The sequence below is a fragment of the Schistocerca serialis genome, chromosome 11 (genome assembly GCF_023864345.2).
Source record: "Schistocerca serialis cubense isolate TAMUIC-IGC-003099 chromosome 11, iqSchSeri2.2, whole genome shotgun sequence".
In the NCBI taxonomy this organism is placed as follows: Eukaryota; Metazoa; Arthropoda; class Insecta; order Orthoptera; family Acrididae; genus Schistocerca; species Schistocerca serialis.
This window is the reverse complement of record NC_064648.1, coordinates 171,642,500-171,664,093: the sequence shown is the minus strand read 5'-3', so window position 1 is coordinate 171,664,093 and position 21,594 is coordinate 171,642,500. Positions and strand designations below refer to the sequence as shown.

The window sequence follows — 21,594 nt, the reverse complement described above, 5'->3', positions numbered from 1 at the left end:
ACATGAACACGTTGCTCTCCCATTCGTGGAGACAAAATTTTTAGGTCTTCTATTTGACAGGAAACTTAGCTGGTCTCCACATGTCATATTTGGCTGCCCGTTGTACCCGTTCTCTAAATGTCCTCCGTGTTCTCAGTGGTATGTCGCGGGGAGCGGATCGAACCGTCCTACTTCGCCTATATCGGTCGGTCGTCCGCTCCAAGCTGGATTATGGGAGCTTCGTATACTGCTCTGCATGGCCGTCCATCTTACGCCGTCTCAACTCCATACAACATCGGGGTTTACGTCTTGCGATCGGAGCATTTTATACTAGTCCCGTCGAGAGTCTTCATGCTGAAGCCGGTGAATTGCCACTCACCTACCGGCGCGATATACTGCTTTGTCGGTATGCCTGTCGGCTACTGGCAATGCCCGACCACCCGTCTTATCGTTCCTTTTCTGACGACTCTCTCGACCGTCAATACGGGTTGTATGTCTCTGCCCTGCTACCCCCTGGAGTTCGCTTTCGTCGCCTCCTTCAACACCTTAATTTTTCACTCCCTGCAACCTTTCGAGTGGGCGAGAGCCACACGCCACCTTGGCTCCAGGCTCAGGTCCGCGTCCACCTTGACCTCTGCTCGCTCCCAAAGGAGGTTACCCCGGTTCGGTCTACCACTCCCGTTTTGTCGAACTTGTTCGAAGTTCATTAATACGACCTTCATTTATACAGATGGCTCTAAGACCAATGACGGGGTCGGGTGTTCTTTTATTGTCGGGGCACAAAGTTTCAAATACCGGCTCCGTGGCCATTGTTCGGTCTTCACAGCTGAGCTCTTTGCCCTCTACCAGGCGGTTCTTTACATCTGCCTGTGGGCGGCGGGTGGAAAATAGTTTTTTAAAATGAAATATAAAATGATTTGTAATGTAGAAAAGATGCAATACCCTGCCGTTTTAACCATATGTGGGGCGGCGGGTGGAAAATATTATTATAAATGTTCCTATTATTTATGCTGTTCTTTTGCCGTTCTCAACACTGGCTCTCTAACTACAATTTTGGCAACCAGAAAGTGATTAGCAAAACGTGAAGCCTGTAATTAAAATTCCTAGTGCCCACTTCATCTGAGAAATACACTTATAGCTACAGCTTATAGCTCTGAGGAATTAGGAGATTGTCTGGGATTCATAATAAAAAAACGATCGTGTAAAAACGTTCTCTGTATTATGAAAGTCACAGATGAAAAACAAAAGAATCCACACAATCTGACTAACAGAGCAGTTCAGAGTCTAATGCGCTGATGCAACTATAACTGTCCAAATTAAATGTTTAAATGAATGCTCGCCATAATTTGATGATTAGGTTCATCAAACGCCACGCTAAATAATGGTAGAATGTCTGTCCCGCGGCGGCCCGTGAAAATACGACATACGCAAACTGAAGCTAGATAATTAGTCATCCCAGAATTAACACTTCACTCGAAAATGATTTCATGGTTACTCGTATCCCGAGTAACTTATTACGGCATCCGAGGCAATGACACCGACGCGACGCGACTCCCGACACAGATGGTGTGCTATTCAGCGTCTGGAGAGAACTGGGGCCTTGCTTCCTCGCGCAGCGTTCTTATATATAAAGCCGCGGTGCGGACGGCTAAGGGAACGCGTGATCACATCGGCTCTCCCGACTAGCCGCTGAGCTAGTAATGCACCACATTAAGTTACCGAATAAATCATAGCTTCCTTTGCTGATGGCAGATGAAGCTCTCAATTTAAATTTGCATTCAACACACAGGTAAGTAATCATAATAAAAGTTTGACGTGGCTAAGTTAAATATTTTGGGCTAGAGAATTAATTTAATTACACTACACGCAGTAGACGAGCTCTGAACTTGCCCTTTGGAGATACGCTATCGCTATAGTTTTATAGTTATTCAATTGAAACTTCTGACATCTTTATTATTATAGCGAATCTCCCTTCTACGTAAATCTAAACATCCTAGCCTTATTTATTAGCCTACTTAATCTATCTTGCTTCCTTAATTTTTAAGACAAAAACCAGAAAATCATTAATTTAAACTAAAATCTTAATTTGCGAGATCCAGAAGACTGTTTCTATTAAATTATTATGAAAAAGGAACCTGAATAGAAATTTTAAGTCTCTAGCTCTTTTCTGTTGCGCCAATGATTTTTACAGAAAAACGTCCAAATTTCGAAAAGAGTGAAAGTTATTAAACTGATATTCAACACATATTGATTTAGTATTACTCCTGACATGCTAGAACCGTTTCAGGTTATTTACTTGGTTTTTAAAGTATTGCGCAACATTTATGACGTCAGAGCTAGTTACAGCAGACTGGCTGGCACACAATGGGAAGACTGATGTGAATTTATTACAGCGTGAGTAGGCTGTTTCCCTACATCACCCTCTACTTAATTTTTTTTTTAATGTTAATGAACGAAAAAAAATTTAATTACAAAAAGGGAAGCAAGAGTACAGCTTGTTCGGTCTCCAGAGCTGAGCTCTTTGCCCTCTACCAGGCTGTTCTTTACATCTGCCGCCACCGACATTCTGCTTATGTCATCTGCTCCGATTCCCTGAGCGCCATTCAGAGCCTCGGTGATCCGTATCTGGTTCACCCTTTCGTGCACCGGATCCGACGCTCTCTTCAGCAGCTGGTGGACGTCGGTTCTCCGGTTAGCTTTATGTGGGTTCCTGGCCATGTCGGTATCGCTGGGAACGAAGCTGCAGATGCCGCGGCCAAGGCTGCGGTCCTCCAGCCTCGGACAGCTTCTTATTGTGTCCCGTCATCAGATTGTAGCAGGGTCATTTGTCGGCGCATTTTATCGCTGTGGCATGCCGATTGGGCTGCACTTACGGACAACAAGCTTCGGGCCTCGAAACCTCTTCCCGCGGCTTGGACGTCCTCCTCACGCCCTTCTCGGCGGGAGGAGGTAGTTTTGGCCCCGTTACGAATTGGACACTGCCGGTTCGGCCATCGCCATCTGCTGACGGCTGCGCCGGCGCCGTTCTGTCCATGTGGGCAATTGCTGACGGTCCGCCACATTTTAACGTCCTGTCCGGATTTTAACACACTGCGTCTTGATCTCGGCCTGCTATGTACTCTGGATGCCATTTTAGCGGATGACCGAGGAGCAGCTGCTCGCGTTCTTCGTTTTATCAACTTGACAAACCTCTCTAAGGACATTTGATGATGCTGTTTTTTTAATCCTATGCCTGTCAATCCGTCTTTTATCGTGTTTTCCCTTTTAGTTGCTGTTTTAAACTTGTGACTCGCGGTGCATTCCTAACGTAGTCTGGGCGCTAATGACCATTGAAGTTGTGCGCCCTAAAACTACAAAAAAAGACATGAACAGTACTGAGCATATTTGGGATGCCTTGCAACGTGCTGTTCAGAAGAGATGTCCATCGCCTCCTACTATTACGGATTTATGGGCAGCCCCGCCGGGATTGATGGTGTCAGTTTTCTCCAGGATTGATGGTGTCAGTTTTCTCCGGCACTACTTCAGACATCAGTCGAGTCAATGCCACGCCGTGTTGGGGCAATTCTGCGTGCTCGCGGGGGCCCTACACCATATTAGGCAGGTGCAGCAGTTTCGTCGGCTCTTCAGCATATATCTGCGTGTTCGCGGATGGTGCTGTTGTACACAGAGAAATTGCGACGGTTGATAATTGCAGCGAAATGTGGACGTGCTGAGGATCTTCAACATAAACAAATGTTTGTTGCACCTTAAGCTAACAATCTCAGACGATTAAATTTTAGCGTGAGAAATAATGACCATAGAAAAAGAATTATAATAATTCTTTATTGAACAGCCCTCATAATATGCCGTTTTTCAAGGACTACAAGAAGATACAGGCGTACTAGGTAGATACACGGAGCAGACCAGATTTTTCATTTTTTTTTTTTTTTTGCAAACTTTGAATTAAACGTTAACTTTAAAGTTTTTTCCCGGATATTATAACGCAAGTTTAATGTGGTTCATCTCATTTTTTAATTTCTCGAAGCAGCACTGGAATCGATCGATACCGCACTTCGTAAAATTATTTCCAGACTAGGGACGGTGCTATTCTGGAATAATGCTAATGTTTGACGACAGAAACTGCCGTATAGACCAGATGGGCAAGTCCTATACACCGCATGTACATCTGTATCATCTAATAGGTCACGCCATATGATAACGACTTTCCTCGATTTGTATAACGCTGGTTTTCAAAGAAATGTAAATTTTGCCCATAAAAATTACTCGTTGCCTAAAAAAATGATTTAGTAACAAAAATTTTAAGCAGTGCTGCTATGGCTAATTGATACTTCGGTTTTTAACGTGTTACTAGTAAAAAAAACAACCACCTGTAACTGACAGCAAAGAAATAACGAAAAATACGTGTTATTCAGAGCTAAAATACCGGTATCTGTCTTAACTCATCGGATTTCCCCTCCCTACTAATCCATTACACATGGAAACTTTTTGTGTTTGTCGGTAATCACCGTATATGAGAGGGTAACTGAAGCGCATCTTCAGTATATATAGGACTTACGGAAGTCGGCGAATGAAAGTACATCCGATTGCAGAGATTTAATGCCAGCCCAGCTGCGTCTCCGGTGTAGCAGGCGTATACTGCCAGACTGGCGACAGAATTTACTTCCTGGAAAAGGACGGTACTTTTATGTTTAGATGGTGACTCTGCAAGAGAAACGAACAGAAAGTTCTCTCCGCCGTTCTTTATAAGGTGGCTTGTACAGTTCAGTACAGGGGGTGGGGGGGGGGGGGGAGGGAGAGGGAGGGAGGGAGGGAGAGAGAGAGAGAGAGAGAGAGAGAGAGAGAGAGAGAGACGTGTGTATTGTTTTAGCGAAGCGCCACTCGGCAACAGAAGCTGCATTATCAGCGGAGCGGATCTCGGTTCAGTTGTCCTGGCGCCCGAGTTGCTTTTGTTTCGCTCTCGCGCCGCAGCTGTTTCCGCGCCCTTCGTGCATTGTCGGCCGCGCTCGGACTACATCGGCTGTTGACGTCACCTCACACACCGCGCGCTGGTCAGCACATCACAAGCGTTCCAGCGGTCGGTGAACAACGCGAGCGTGGGTGTGTCACGGGAACGACGGAGAGTGGCGGGCAGAGAGGGGGGGGGGGGGGGGAAGAGAGGGAAGGAGGAAAAAAAAGAAAATGGCACGTGACTGGCGACGGGCCACGCAGGAGAGTTGTGAGCTGCGGAACCGGTTCTGGCCGCTCGCAGCTGTTGCAAGACACAGTGGAGACGGAAGCAGAAAAACACGCTTAGACTTTGAGTGGAGTTCTCCATACGCTGTTTTGACTGCTGCCTTAATACGCAGCTATTTAAAAATCTGTAGTGGGTAATCTTGGCACAGTCTGTGTCGTATCATGGGCGGCGCAGTGCAAACAGAATACCAGCAAAACCTAACAGCACAGCCGCTGTTATACGACGGTAACGATATGTAGACAGGCTACAGAATTTCCCTGATACGACGCGTGTATGAAACAGTAACGGAAAGAATATTATTTATTAGTCTAAAACAGTGTCACTCGCCCTTCAAAATAGTCTGGTGTCTAAAATTAAACCAACAAATGGAAATTCTGCAAGGCTGCGTTTATTTTGCAACAAAATAGTATAGACATGGGATAGTAAAGTAGAAGAAACGTAAATAATACAGAATGTCATCATTTGAAACATGCATAACGGTAGACAAATATGTTTGTCGTTTTTCAAATGGCTCTGAGTATTGTGGGAGAACATCTGAGGTCATCAGTCCCCTAGAACTTAGAACTACTTAAACCTGACTAACCGAAGGACATCACACACATCCATGCCCGAGGCAGGATTCGAACCTGCGGCCGTAGCGGTCGCGCGGTTCCAAACTGTAGCGCCTAGAACCGCTCGGCCACTTCGGTCGGCCACATGAATCAGATTGGTATATATTACTCGGAGGGCTTTTCCTGCTTTGATCATACAGGGAGAAGCATCTGAAATAAACACAAACACCCTTTCATCTGCAAAAGATTATGGAAATATTTTTCTAGTACCCTGATCCACACATCTGGCGATCGTAGAATGATTTACTCTCTAAAGTTCTTTGCAGGGCGCCAAATATGGAGGAGGAAGCTCTTCTGTTAAAGCACCACCAATTAAATTTTGCAATGTAAAGTCTACAGGTGTCTGTAGTTTCGACAACTGAAATCCAGGTAATGCAACCCTGGAGTTCATTGCGTGTTTCTTCCAGAACATTACGCAATGTTGATTCATCTGGTGCATTTTGATTTACGCAATATTTGCGTAGGAAGCCTTGGCGCATAGGGTTTGTAAGTTTAAGGGGAATATTACTTGAAATGAACAATAAGCCGGCCGCTGTGGCCGGGCGGTTCTAGGCGCTTCAGTCCGGAACCGCCCTGCTGATACGGTCGCAGGTTCGAATCCTGTCTCGGGCATGGATGTGTGTGATGTCGTTAGGTTGGTTAGTTTTAAGTAGTTCTAAGTTCTAGGGGACTGATGACGTCACATGTTTTTTGGTTACCTTTCGACAAATCCCTGCTAGAGCAACTTGATGATCTCAGAAGTTGCCTGCGATATAAGGACTTGTGTCGACATGCGGGTGTATTTGAAACTTTTTTTAAGGAAAATTTTCCTCGCAAACTCGACAATATAAAAAAAATTCCGTCATGTGTAAATGTTCCAGAACGGTCAGCTATCCACAAAACGAAGTTTCTTTTTTCGGGCGACATGGCGCACAACACGTTACACACGACACGTCGTAAACATGTTCAACTGTGTACAAGTAAATAGAAAGCTAAACTGAAACAATGGACGTGCGACTAAAAGCTTGCTTAGTTTAGTCGTTGCCGACGCGTACTGGTATGGCAGTGGAGGGGATTAACCGGGGGCGCGTACTTAGGAATATTACCTCTATCTTGCCTGTTCCTGTCACTCTTCTGTTAAGATTTCGCTACGCAGTGGCATCTCGGTTAGCGAATGCAGGCAGTTCTAGGTCACGGTGAATATGAGATACATCAAAACTAGATTGAGCTAGAGACCGCCCGTCCAGAATTTTAAACTATTGTAAACATAGAGCAAAAATATGCATAGTCACCTCCACAGCAGCTTTAGTTCCACGTTTTCTCCGCGAGAGTGGGTTTTATACTTCTATGTAGGTTTTAGCGCATGTCCTTTGTCCCTGTGTGTCCTCCACCCTAGTGCTTTTAGGGTGGAGGTTATAATGTGTTGCAGAGTGGCTGGCTTTCCCTTTCTGTTCTCGTGGTTGGCCAGCCACTGTAATCTGCTTTCGTGTTTTAACTCTCTTGTATCTGTAGCGTCTCTCTGTTAGTCAAAGGTCACTGACAGATCACAGAAAAGAAAATATTATTACTAGTGTAATTGTCCTCTAGTCTTCCTTTTAGTCTTCCTTTTTTTTAGTCTTCCTTTTTTTTAGTCTTCCTTTTTTTTAGTCTTCCTTTTTTTTAGTCTTCCTTTTTTTTAGTCTTCCTTTTTTTTAGTCTTCCTTTTTTTTAGTCTTCTTTTTTTTAGTCTTCCTTTTTTTTAGTCTTCCTTTTTTTTAGTCTTCCTTTTTTTTAGTCTTCCTTTTTTTTAGTCTTCCCTTTTTTTAGTCTTCCCTTTTTTTAGTCTTCCCTTTTTTTAGTCTTCCCTTTTTTTAGTCTTCCCTTTTTTTAGTCTTCCCTTTTTTTAGTCTTCCCTTTTTTTAGTCTTCCCTTTTTTTAGTCTTCCCTTTTTTTAGTCTTCCCTTTTTTTAGTCTTCCCTTTTTTTTAGTCTTCCCTTTTTTTTAGTCTTCCCTTTTTTTTAGTCTTCCCTTTTTTTTAGTCTTCCCTTTTTTTTAGTCTTCCCTTTTTTTTAGTCTTCCCTTTTTTTTAGTCTTCCCTTTTTTTTAGTCTTCCCTTTTTTTTAGTCTTCCTTTTTTTTTAGTCTTCCTTTTTTTTTAGTCTTCCTTTTTTTTTAGTCTTCCTTTTTTTTTAGTCTTCCTTTTTTTTTAGTCTTCCTTTTTTTGTAGTCTTCCTTTTTTTGTAGTCTTCCTTTTTTTGTAGTCTTCCTTTTTTTGTAGTCTTCCTTTTTTTGTAGTCTTCCTTTTTTTGTAGTCTTCCTTTTTTTGTAGTCTTCCTTTTTTTGTAGTCTTCCTTTTTTTGTAGTCTTCCTTTTTTTGTAGTCTTCCTTTTTTTGTAGTCTTCCTTTTTTTGTAGTCTTCCTTTTTTTGTAGTCTTCCTTTTTTTGTAGTCTTCCTTTTTTTGTAGTCTTCCTTTTTTTGTAGTCTTCCTTTTTTTGTAGTCTTCCTTTTTTTGTAGTCTTCCTTTTTTTGTAGTCTTCCTTTTTTTGTAGTCTTCCTTTTTTTGTAGTCTTCCTTTTTTTGTAGTCTTCCTTTTTTTGTAGTCTTCCTTTTTTTTTTAGCCTGCCTTTTTTTTTTAGCCTGCCTTGGTTTTTTTTAGCCTGCCTTGGTTTTTTTTAGCCTGCCTTGGTTTTTTTTAGCCTGCCTTGGTTTTTTTTAGCCTGCCTTGGTTTTTTTTAGCCTGCCTTGGTTTTTTTTAGCCTGCCTTGGTTTTTTTTAGCCTGCCTTGGTTTTTTTTAGCCTGCCTTGGTTTTTTTTAGCCTGCCTTGGTTTTTTTTAGCCTGCCTTGGTTTTTTTTAGCCTGCCTTGGTTTTTTTTAGCCTGCCTTGGTTTTTTTTAGCCTTGCCTTGGTTTTTTTTAGCCTTGCCTTGGTTTTTTTTAGCCTTGCCTTGGTTTTTTTTAGCCTTGCCTTGGTTTTTTTTAGCCTTGCCTTGGCTGTTTTTAGCCTTGCCTTGGCTGTTTTTAGCCTTGCCTTGGCTGTTTTTAGCCTTGCCTTGGCTGTTTTTAGCCTTGCCTTGGCTGTTTTTAGCCTTGCCTTGGCTGTTTTTAGCCTTGCCTTGGCTGTTTTTAGCCTTGCCTTGGCTGTTTTTAGCCTTGCCTTGGCTGTTTTTAGCCTTGCCTTGGCTGTTTTTAGCCTTGCCTTGGCTGTTTTTAGCCTTGCCTTGGCTGTTTTTAGCCTTGCCTTGGCTGTTTTTAGCCTTGCCTTGGCTGTTTTTAGCCTTGCCTTGGCTGTTTTTAGCCTTGCCTTGGCTGTTTTTAGCCTTGCCTTGGCTGTTTTTAGCCTTGCCTTGGCTGTTTTTAGCCTTGCCTTGGCTGTTTTTAGCCTTGCCTTGGCTGTTTTTAGCCTTGCCTTGGCTGTTTTTAGCCTTGCCTTGGCTGTTTTTAGCCTTGCCTTGGCTGTTTTTAGCCTTGCCTTGGCTGTTTTTAGCCTTGCCTTGGCTGTTTTTAGCCTTGCCTTGGCTGTTTTTAGCCTTGCCTTGGCTGTTTTTAGCCTTGCCTTGGCTGTTTTTAGCCTTGCCTTGGCTGTTTTTAGCCTTGCCTTGGCTGTTTTTAGCCTTGCCTTGGCTGTTTTTAGCCTTGCCTTGGCTGTTTTTAGCCTTGCCTTGGCTGTTTTTAGCCTTGCCTTGGCTGTTTTTAGCCTTGCCTTGGCTGTTTTTAGCCTTGCCTTGGCTGTTTTTAGCCTTGCCTTGGCTGTTTTTAGCCTTGCCTTGGCTGTTTTTAGCCTTGCCTTGGCTGTTTTTAGCCTTGCCTTGGCTGTTTTTAGCCTTGCCTTGGCTGTTTTTAGCCTTGCCTTGGCTGTTTTTAGCCTTGCCTTGGCTGTTTTTAGCCTTGCCTTGGCTGTTTTTAGCCTTGCCTTGGCTGTTTTTAGCCTTGCCTTGGCTGTTTTTAGCCTTGCCTTGGCTGTTTTTAGCCTTGCCTTGGCTGTTTTTAGCCTTGCCTTGGCTGTTTTTAGCCTTGCCTTGGCTGTTTTTAGCCTTGCCTTGGCTGTTTTTAGCCTTGCCTTGGCTGTTTTTAGCCTTGCCTTGGCTGTTTTTAGCCTTGCCTTGGCTGTTTTTAGCCTTGCCTTGGCTGTTTTTAGCCTTGCCTTGGCTGTTTTTAGCCTTGCCTTGGCTGTTTTTAGCCTTGCCTTGGCTGTTTTTAGCCTTGCCTTGGCTGTTTTTAGCCTTGCCTTGGCTGTTTTTAGCCTTGCCTTGGCTGTTTTTAGCCTTGCCTTGGCTGTTTTTAGCCTTGCCTTGGCTGTTTTTAGCCTTGCCTTGGCTGTTTTTAGCCTTGCCTTGGCTGTTTTTAGCCTTGCCTTGGCTGTTTTTAGCCTTGCCTTGGCTGTTTTTAGCCTTGCCTTGGCTGTTTTGAGCCTTGCCTTGGCTGTTTTGAGCCTTGCCTTGGCTGTTTTGAGCCTTGCCTTGGCTGTTTTTGAGCCTTGCCTTGGCTGTTTTTGAGCCTTGCCTTGGCTGTTTTTGAGCCTTGCCTTGGCTGTTTTTGAGCCTTGCCTTGGCTGTTTTTGAGCCTTGCCTTGGCTGTTTTTGAGCCTTGCCTTGGCTGTTTTTGAGCCTTGCCTTGGCTGTTTTTGAGCCTTGCCTTGGCTGTTTTTGAGCCTTGCCTTGGCTGTTTTTGAGCCTTGCCTTGGCTGTTTTTGAGCCTTGCCTTGGCTGTTTTTGAGCCTTGCCTTGGCTGTTTTTGAGCCTTGCCTTGGCTGTTTTTGAGCCTTGCCTTGGCTGTTTTTGAGCCTTGCCTTGGCTGTTTTTGAGCCTTGCCTTGGCTGTTTTTGAGCCTTGCCTTGGCTGTTTTTGAGCCTTGCCTTGGCTGTTTTTGAGCCTTGCCTTGGCTGTTTTTGAGCCTTGCCTTGGCTGTTTTTGAGCCTTGCCTTGGCTGTTTTTGAGCCTTGCCTTGGCTGTTTTTGAGCCTTGCCTTGGCTGTTTTTGAGCCTTGCCTTGGCTGTTTTTTAGCCTTGCCTTGGCTGTTTTTTAGCCTTGCCTTGGCTGTTTTTTAGCCTTGCCTTGGCTGTTTTTTAGCCTTGCCTTGGCTGTTTTTTAGCCTTGCCTTGGCTGTTTTTTAGCCTTGCCTTGGCTGTTTTTTAGCCTTGCCTTGGCTGTTTTTTAGCCTTGCCTTGGCTGTTTTTTAGCCTTGCCTTGGCTGTTTTTTAGCCTTGCCTTGGCTGTTTTTGAGCCTTGCCTTGGCTGTTTTTGAGCCTTGCCTTGGCTGTTTTTGAGCCTTGCCTTGGCTTTTTTGAGCCTTGCCTTGGCTTTTTTGAGCCTTGCCTTGGCTTTTTTGAGCCTTGCCTTGGCTTTTTTGAGCCTTGCCTTGGCTTTTTTGAGCCTTGCCTTGGCTTTTTTGAGCCTTGCCTTGGCTTTTTTAGCCTTGCTTTTTTAGTGTTACATGTTTCGCCTGTTTTATTCTCACACTTTTGGCATTGTTTTATTAGGAACAAGGGACCGATGACCTGGTAGTTTGGTCCCTCCCTTCTCCCGCCTTTAAAAAAAACCAACCAACCTATGCATTGTCACTAGTTTTTAGTTAAAGTATGCAGTAACCGGTGAAAAGGAGCCGAATATGCAAATGGATATAATCAGGTCTCTAGTTACGAGTAAAAAAAAATGTTGCAACTGAGACCAAACAAATACAGAAAAGTACATCCCCCATTACGGTCGGAGGAAGGTAATGGCAAATCACCTCCGTTAGGACCTTGCCTAGGCGGCGGTGCTTGGTCTCTGCATCGTCCTCCTACGCTTCTCGGATTATGGGACATCATAATCACTGGGTATTCAGAACTAAAATACTGGTGTCGGTGCTAACTCGTCGGGTTTTCCCCTCCCAACCCTGTAGTAGGAATGCATGAATTCTCCGCCCTGCGAACTTTCCGCCCCACTCGAAATTTGCGAACTCTCCGCCATTGTGTCCCCTCCTGACTGCAGCCAGACCGTCCAAATCGCCTGGGTCTATCTCGTCAGTAGACTCGGCCGAACTCCGCCCGCACAGTTCCGTCTGCCTGTTACTATCGCTCTAGTTTTCGCAGAATTCACATCGTGCCACTTGGATACTACCACCTCAGTCAGTAGTTGTGATACGGAAGTTTCAGCGACAATTCCTGGTAAACCTAGTTGCCACTGTGAAGGTTACTCTTACACAGTGAAGAAAACGACGGAAGATGAGCCTGTGATTTGGCGCTGTTCAAAACAGAAGGAGAAGCATTGCCGAGGAAAGCTTAAAACCAAGGATTCTACGGTGCTCATTTCGCACGAGGCATCGATGTGGAGCTCCGGATGACGCAAGGTTGCAAGTACAGAGGACTCTGAAGCAGGCCAAGAAGAGGGCAGGAGAGGAAAATGTCAATTTCCAAAATATATTCAGAGGAGCTAGGTAGCTTGCATTATCGAGGGTACAACTTTGTGACACAAGTGCCAGAGCGAACAACGAAGAGGACGTTATACAAGCAAAGGGCAAAGTCGCAGGGAAGTGAGACAGATCCAGAGACAAAAAATGATGCGGCGCGGCACGTTACTTTCTTACCGCCCTGCCAGTGTCCGGCAATGTTCATTTGTCTAGCTAAAAGCTGTAGCAGAAAATACTAGACCACTACTGTCTCTTGCAGGTCGCAACTTACATAGAATTGTCCGGTAAACGGGATGTGGCTAGCTACTGAAATAAAAGTTTTAACTTGGCAATGTAAGTTTTCAGGTGTACTTTTACGATAAGGATCACAGTTAATACTGCCAAGTCCGTACTAAGTGGCAACACAATGTAAAGTTCACACACACACCACAATCACACACGTAGCCAGTTTCTGGTATTTACACCCGTTACCGAAATTAATAGAGTTCATCGGATCGTTTGGTTATGAAAATGCTTGCTCAAATGTCGTGCACTCTGCTCTACACGTAATACCTGTTCCAGTCTTAGATCGCACAACACGCCACGCGGTTTTAACTACCAGTCAAAAGCAATAATTTTGATATTCCTTCCGAAATTCCACGCGACTTCCACTATACCATTCACTTAACACCACTTTTTACTACTTCGCGAACTCGTAATTAGCATTTTTCCGCGATTTTACAGTACTTTCGTCAGAGCTGCTTTCAGTGAGATGTTACTACTTCGAACCCTCAGCCCCGACCCCTCTAGATCACACCAAAGGCTTTGTTCCCAGCACAGATTGGCGCGAGCCTGCATTTTTCTGATTGGATGACATCACAAGCAGCAAATCAGGTTGCAGTATTATCCCGCGCTAATCCGCGATTTACTTCAATGACCATTCATAGTAAAACATTTCTTTCTATGGCAATTGCTAAATAAATTTAGAAAAGTATCAAATATATAATTATTCCTTCTGAAATTACCGATTAATTTGTGTTCTACTCACGATCTATTAGTACCGTAAACTGACTGCACATTTAATTATAGTAATTCCCCTGTATAGTTTAACTGGTACCTCGTGAATAAACAAAACAATTTTCATTTACTTCTGTTCTTCTTCACTCATACAACACTCACACTGCTGATTACTACACATATAAAACAATTATAATTACGCAAATACATCAAATATTAATCGAACACAACTTTACAACATGGTTTTGACTTCGACTGCTAGCGCTGTCGTCAACTGGTGACCTCTGCCGCCTACTAATACAACTACGTGCAGCTTTGTAACTCAGGTCCGTGTCAGCTGGTGACATCTGTCGATGACTCATGCCTATAACGATATCGTCCTAACGAGTGCCAGGGGCGGTGCAAAGGCGCTACGCCTCAAAGAGATTGAACTTAAAGCAGAGCGGTTAACTATCAATGACGGCATCTGTTTCCTGATAAGCGACGATAAATCAGAAGACAGGATAAAAAAGCTATTTAAATATAAAGTTATTGAATGACTTGCCGATATTTGCAGTGATCAATTTCGAGCTCACACAGAACTGTATTAATTTTCTATTTTTGTTACCCACACGTCGAATATTTTGTTCTGCTTCAGACTGATGTGTGCGCAGTGGTTCAGCTATGTATTTTGGCACTCAACGCGGACTTCTGTCATCCTCACCAACTGCCATCTTTACAAAATCATTTATTTATTTATTTATTTACTAATTCCGATAGGAACATTCTTGCGGTGGCCGTGCGGTTCTAGGCGCTTCAGTCCGGAACCGCGTGACTACTACGGTCGCAGGTTCGAATCCTGCCTCGGGCATGGATGTGTGTGATGTCCTTACGTTAGTTAGGTTTGAGTAGTTCTAAGTTCTAGGGGACTGATGACCTCAGAATTTAAGTCCCATAGTGCTCATAGCCATTTGAACCATTTTTTGAACCATTGTTCCGTTTGAGGTGCTGTCTAGGTAAGGTATTTCTGTTTACAGTTTGACTTGTTCCTTGGTTTGAAAATTCAACCACGCTTGAAAACTTTTAACAAATTCATATGCGTTGTTCAATCTTGTACCTCTGGTGAAAAGACTATAACAAGTTTAGTACAAACTGTGATTTTTTAGTTGAATGTGCCATCCAAATTCTGAAAACATTCTCACGCTGTGGCTGATACAGGAGGAGTCAGACGTTAACTGTTAGTTAACGCTTTTTTTATCGCATTGTCTGTTAAACAAAAACGTATGAGTAGTGTTTGTTTTTAAATTTTTTGTCACTTACTATTTTTATTATTCAACTGTTAGATTTCCAAGACAGTTAAAGGTCACTGACAGATGACAGAAAAGAAAATATTAGTACTACCTTGAAACTTCCTAGCAGATTAAAACTGTGTGCCGGACCGAGATTCGAAGTCGGGACCTTTGCCTTTCGCGGGCAAGTGCTCTATCAACTGAGCTACCCAAGCACGACTCACGCCGCGCCCTTACAGTTTCAATTCTGCCAGTACATCGTCTCCTACCTTCCAAACTTTCGCAGGAGAGCTTCTGTAAAGTTTGGAAAGTAGGAGATGAGGTACTGGCAGAATTGAAACTGTGAGGACGGGGCGTGCGTCGTACTTGGGCAGCTCAGTTGGTAGAGCACTTGCTCGCGAAAGGCAAAGGTCCCCATTTTGAATCTCGGTCGGGCGCACAGTTTTAATCTGCTAGGAAGTTTCATATCAGCGCACACTCCGCTGCAGAGTGAAAATCTCATTCTAGTAGTACTTTAATTGGATTCTTCTTCAATTGCTCTTTCTTCAAGTAACACACTGTCTTCTTTTGCATGACAGGTATGTGCAACATTTTCTACGCCTTCTTTAAGTCCTTCAGTTTTATCAAGAACCACCTCCTTAATAGGTTCTTAATTTTTTTAGTCTCGACAATTTTTTGATCATGTACAAATGTACTCTAGAACTGTAATATTTTCGCGCCTTCTTTCATGTCCTTAGGGTCAAGTGCTTCTCTGACGTAAGTTAACAAATTTCAGCATCGAACCAGCCAACAAATGGCCCTTCGAAAACCTGACGGCAATTTACTTGTTTATTTATTTACTTACTTTGTACTCACTGGGGCAGCGTCGCTGTGTATGTGTTCTAAACCAAATTTCTGCGTAAATTAATAGAATCTTTTTTTTAAAATCAGTAAGCACTCTCTACGTAAACACACATACATACCAGAAATAATAATACTGAAACTGTTACATGCAACATATAGTATGGCTAGTGCGGTACGGCTTGATCATACTAGCTCGCATCCCCAGCGGATTAGTGGGCCCTTCCTCGACCAATGCGGGGCAGAAATTTTACGGGGCGGAGAATACACACCTGCAGTAGTTCGGTGCAGCCCGTGGCTGGTCCACTAGCGCTGAGGTGGTGTCGGTGTCGGTGTCGGCTCAGTGCCGCCTGTCCGCCTTGGCGGAGCATTGTGGAGCGGGCAGCTCTGCTAACACGGGGTAGGAAGTCGGTAGAGTTCGCGCGCCTACTGGGAAACAAGTGTGTTAGCGCCGCGTGTAAACATGTTTGTTTGGCACAAGGCCCTCGGCTGTGGCCGGCTGACTCACGCCGCCGTGGGAGAATTATCGGCAGCGCCGACTCGGCGTGCTAATAGTGGGTGCCAGGCGAGCGCGGAAAATTTTGGGCGCCCTTCCGTCGTGTTTTCGCAGAGTCGGTTGGCGTCAACGACGAGACGTGTACGGTAAGACACCGAGGCGCGTCCCACGTCTGCATCTCGGAGCACTTCTACTCAACCCCTCCCAGTTCCACTCTCAAATCCAGTATGTGAAGTGCTTTCGTTAACAGTGGCGGTCAGTGTGCTAATGTGCTCACCACACTCTAAATATCGCACTAAAATCACATCGTATCTCGTCAAATACCTGTTGCTGTGCAAATGGAACGTGGTAACTATACTCCATTCGTCATAAGACTAAACCTGATGTAAAAGAACGCAAACGCGATGACTGGTGACCAGCCACAGCTCTCGAACACTGGTGGTGTACCGGTCTTGGCAGTAGGTCCAACTTCTGTACTACAAATCTCATCAGATCAGTGTAAAGGAAACTTACAGAGATTCTGATGTGGGAGGGTCATTCCGTAATTAAAGAGACAAATTGGTCTGGGGAAAAAAATGTTAGTAGCGCAAGGTTGGTACTGCTACGGTTCTAAGTAGGCATCACTGGGGTGCGTTCTGATCAGCTGATGTATTAACAGTGTTTTGTTTATAAACTTAAAACTACATTTCAAGACGGCGAGTCCGTTTGAAACGTCGACATTACCTGAACAACGTTCTGTCATTCGTATTTTACGTGCTGAAGGCGAGAAACCAGCGAATATATACTGTGGAATGTCTATAGTTGACTGTGAAGGTTGTATGAATCATGCAAATTTCTACAAGTGGGCGGAGCAGTTCAAAAATGGTCGCGACTCAGTGACTGACGAACACCGTTCTGGCCGACCAGCTGCAGTTTCAACTTCCTCACTTGAAAGTCGATGACATTATTCGTGCCGACCGCCGTGTGACTGTGGAAATGATAGTTGGTAAGGTTCAAGTTAGTACTGGTACAGTTCGTAACGTTATCTGTAACAAGCTGAAGTACCGCAAAACATGTGTAAGGTGGGTCCCAAAGGAGCTGACGCGGCTACACATGGAAACAAGGTTGAGAGTGTGCACAGAGTTAAAGGGACGTTATGAAAGCGAAGGTGATCACTTCAACAAGATTTGAACTTGAGATGAGACTTGCTTTCAGTATGATGATGAGTCAGAATCTAAAAGACAAATCATGGAGTGGAAGCACACACCACCTCACCTGCCAAGAACATGTTCAAAACCCAAGCATCAACAGGGAAAGTCATGTTGACGGTATTTTGGGACGCTGAAGGTCCCAGTTTTTTTTTGTGATTATCTCAAAGAGTAGCGTGCAATGAACAGCCAATACTACTCGGATTTGCTTTTAAACAAGCTGAAGCCAGCCACGAGAGAGAGAGAGAGAGAGAGAGAGAGAGAGAGAGAGAGAGAGAGAGAGAGAGAGAGAGAGAGAGAGAGAGAGACGTCGTGGATATCAGGGGAGAGGTGTGATTCTCCAGCAAGACAACGCACGTCCTCGTATTGCTCAAGTAACCCGTTAAACCATCGACAAAATGGGCTGGGAAGTACTGCCTCGTTCCCCTTACAGTTCTGATTTAGCCCCTAGTGATTTCAATCTGTTTGGCGCACTGGAAGGAGGCATTAGGTGGGAAGAGGTTCCAGGACAACGGGGACGTGAAAACGTTTGTGGGAAATTGGTTCATACATCAAGATAGAGTTCTTTGCATCCGGAATAAAAAGCTTGTAGCCCGTTGGAACAGGTGCACAAATGTTAAAGGGTATTATGTTGAGAAGCAGGAAAATTACTGTTTCGTGAAAGTAAACGCCGTTTTCTAGAGACCAGTTTGTCTCCTTAATTGTTGAATGACCATCGTATCAACAGCCATTCTTTAGCTACTTAATTCTTATTTAAAAAATGATGTACAGTTACAGTCATAGTAAGCGCTACTTGCAGTCAGATTGTCTCACTGTTCATACGTACCACGAAAATGGATGGCACTGCTTCCTGCTTTGACGTCTATTCAGAGACACGATGTTAAAAACTAGAGGCCCCACTGTAATTGTCATCTTGGTGTAATCGGTAGTGTCGTTGTTCGAGGATCGGGCGGGTTAGTGGACAGTGGTTCGAAACCCGTTGTGATCAACAATCTATTTTTGCTTCTTTTGAAAATCTAGATCATTTAAATATGAAATTTATCAGTATATAGCATACAGTATATCAGCTACAGAAGAATACAGAAGATTAGGTGGGTAGATCACATAACTGCAACTCGACCAGAAGAAGGGATCGGTTCGTAGGACATGTTCTGAGGCATCAATGGATCACCAGTTTAGTATTGGAGGGCAGCGTGGAGGGTAAATATCGTAGAGGGAGACCAAGAGATGAATACACTAAGCAGATTCAGAAGGACGTAGGCTGCAACAGTTTTTTTTTTTTGTGAGGAAAATGAAAAATCATATAGTCTTGGTTTGAATATGCCCCCTGTTCTACAGGAATGATGTGGTCTCACATGAGCCAGAGTGGTAAGCGTCTTAGAAACACGGAAAACAATTTTCATGGTGCACGACACTGTAAAAGTATCACAGTACCACTGGAAGCTGAACCCAATAGAACTGATACGGAAGCAAGTTAGGAGATTTGTCGACAGGAATAAGGAGACATTTAAGATGCCAAACGTACTGGAGCTAATGTGCGAAGCTTTGACACGTAGCTGCCGAGCGGTGGTGTAATGCAGAACAACTCCTCATAAAAGGGGAGGACCAGGAAAGCTGGACTTTATGGCGGCTTGGGATTCTGTTGTTGATACACTCGTTATCGGCGTAGCAATACTGAAATGAAATGAAATGAAATGAAATGGATCGCTTTCGTCGTAGTCCGATATGGAAGGCGTTCTGAGATTACCAGACGACTGACTGTAACACGTTCAGTGGCCTCAGTATTTAGCTGCATGGTGAAATGCCGCTTTTACACCGCAGAAAAATTACCCTTGTTCAAGTCAGGAATTACCATCACTGTCGTTTTTCATTAAAGTACTACCTTAGCTAAGATAGAGAGTATACTTTCCTTCAGATCACCTAAGAAGCGTATCGCCTGGGTTTTTACGGTGATTTCCTTCTGTTCAAAAATTGAATGGCACTCGAGACGATGTTGTTCTCTGCCCGTCACTTTTTAAGCGTGCTTTTACTAGAACTTTTCACATGTTAGAACCAGCGTGTGGCTGGCCAGTGCTCTCCAAGTTAAGTGCGCCAGTAAAGCTGTTGTCCCGTATTATCAAATGTTCAAATGTGTGTGGAATCCTATGGGACTTAACTGCTAAGGTCATCAGTCCCTAAGCAAGACGCACACGCACACACGCCCGAGGGAGGACTCGAACCTCCGGCAGGACCAGCCGCACAGTCCATGACTGCAGCGCCCAAGACCGCTCGGCCAATCCCGTGCGGCGTCCCGTATTATCGCTGAGTCGATGTACCGGCTGATCTAAAAGTCAGTATAAATTTAAAAACATAATAAACCACGGAATAATGTAGATAGAGAGGCAAAAATTGACACACATGTTTGTAATGACATGGGGTTTTATTAGAACAAAACAGAGAAACAAAGTATTGCTAGACGCGTGAAAGATCTCTTGCGCGCGTCGTTTGGTGATGACCGTGTGCTCAGCCGCCACTTTCGTTATGCTTGGCCTCCCAGATCCCCAGACCTCAGTCCGTGCGATTACTGACTTTGGGTTTACCTGAAGCCGCAAGTGTATCGTGATCGACCGACATCTCTAGGGATGCTGAAAGACAGCATCCGACGCCAATACCTCACCATAACTCCGGACATGCTTTACAGTGCTGTTCACAACATTATTCCTCGGCTACAGCTATTGTTGAGGAATGATGGCGGACATATTGAGCAATTCCTGTAAAGAACATCATCTTTGCTTTGTCTTACTTTGTTATGCTAATTATTGCTATTCTGATCAGATGAAGCGGCATCTGTCTGACATTTTTTTGAACTTTTGTATTTTTTTTTTTTTGTTCTACTAAAACCCCATGTCGTTCCAAGCATGTGTGTCAATTTGTACCTGTCTATCTACATTATTCCGTGATTTATTCAGTTTTCAAATTTATACTGACTTTTTGATCACTCGGTATGCGTAACGCACAGCATAAAACGTATCCTCATTACCGTACTTGACTGTACTCGAGACAGAATGGCTTCTGCTCCACGTGAAACGAAAATACAATGAGGGTCCAGCAAACTCGGAAGAAACCATAATGCAATGTTTGGATGAGGTTTAGTCTTACGATGTAGTTTAGACAGTATTGTCGAAGCTGAAATGATGGTCAGTCGCACTAAGACGAGGTCGGTTATCGACGGGGCGTGTTCCGATTAGATGTCAGCCACGTCTGCAAGCCGCAGACGAGAGATACTAAGAAGACTCCTATAGTGTGAGCTGAAGTGTCCTGCATGTTTTCCTCAAAGTATGCGTACTCGTACTTGCCTACATATGATTCACGATGCGAGCCGAGATTTCCAATTAAATGTTTCGAAGAATACGTCGTAAATATGGGTGCGCTAACTGTTGCAAAATTGGTTTTCGGGTATTCAGGTTTTCTAGTGGCTCTGAATGAAGCAAAAGATGGGCTGTAGACCGTCGGGGAAAGAGAGGGGGGGGGGGGGGGGGGGGGGGAAGGGAGGCTGACGACCTCAAACGTTAAGATCCATAGGTTCCGGAGAGAAAATTTCGAACCGTCCGGCGTTCAGATGTACGAGGTGCATTCAAGTTCTAAGGCCTGCGATTTTTTTTTCTCCGGACTGGAAAGAGATATAAACATGCGCATCGTTTTAAAATGAGGCCGCGTTCATTGTCAATACGTCCCAGAGATGGCAGCACCATACGGCAGATGGAATTTTACCGCCAGTGGCGAGAATGAGAACTGTTTCAAATACTTAAAATGGCGACGTTTTCCTTACTTGAACAGCGTGCAATCATTCGTTTTCTGAATTTGCGTGGTGTGAAACCAATTGAAACTCATCGACAGTTGAAGGATACATGTGGTGATGGAGTTATGGATGTGTCGAAAGTGCGTTCGAGGGTGTGACAGTTTAATGAATGCGGAACATCGTGTGACAACAAACCGAAACAACCTCGGGCTCGCACAAGCCGGTCTGACGACACGATCGAGAAAGTGGAGAGAATTGTTTTGGGGGATCGCCGAATGACTGTCGAACAGATCGCCTCCAGAGTTGGCATTTCTGTGGGTTCTGTGCACACAATCCTGCACGACGACCTGAAAATGCGAAAAGTGTCATCCAGGTGGGTGCCACGAATGCTGACGGACGACCACACGGCTGCCCGTGTGGCACGTTGCCGAGCAATGTTGATGCGCAACGACAGCACGAATGGGACTTTCTTTTCGTCGGTTGTGACAATGAATGAGACGTTTTTCAATCCAGAAACAAAGCGCCAGTCAGCTCAATGGAAGCACACAGATTCACCGCCACCAAAAAAATTTCGGGTAACCGCCAGTGCTGAAAAAATGACGGTGTCCATGTTCTGGGACAGCGAGGGCGTAATCCTTACCCATTGCGTTCCAAAGGGCACTACGGTAACAGGTGCATCCTACGAAAATGTTTTGAAGAACAAATTCCTTCCTGCACTGCAACAAAAACGTCCGGGAAGGGCTGCGCGTGTGCTGTTTCACCGAGACAACGCACCCGCACATCGAGCTAACGTTACGCAACAGTTTCTTCGTGATAACAACTTTGAAGTGATTCCTCGTGCTCCCTACTCACCTGACCTGGCTC

The 21,594-nt window shown here is 44.4% G+C and overlaps 1 protein-coding gene across 1 annotated transcript in view; it reads right to left on the bottom strand.

Annotated features, from left to right (window-relative positions):
- Positions 1-12,370, bottom strand: part of LOC126426602 (uncharacterized) — a 157,891-nt gene extending 145,521 nt beyond the window's left edge. Inside the window, exons 1-2 of the mRNA XM_050088495.1 lie at positions 12,343-12,370; positions 8,768-10,792 (exon numbers count right to left, since the gene is read on the bottom strand). Coding sequence (XP_049944452.1) covers positions 8,768-10,792; positions 12,343-12,370 — 2,053 coding nt within the window. The remainder of the gene's footprint in view (positions 1-8,767; positions 10,793-12,342) is intronic.
- Between the last annotated feature and the right edge of the window lie 9,224 nt (positions 12,371-21,594).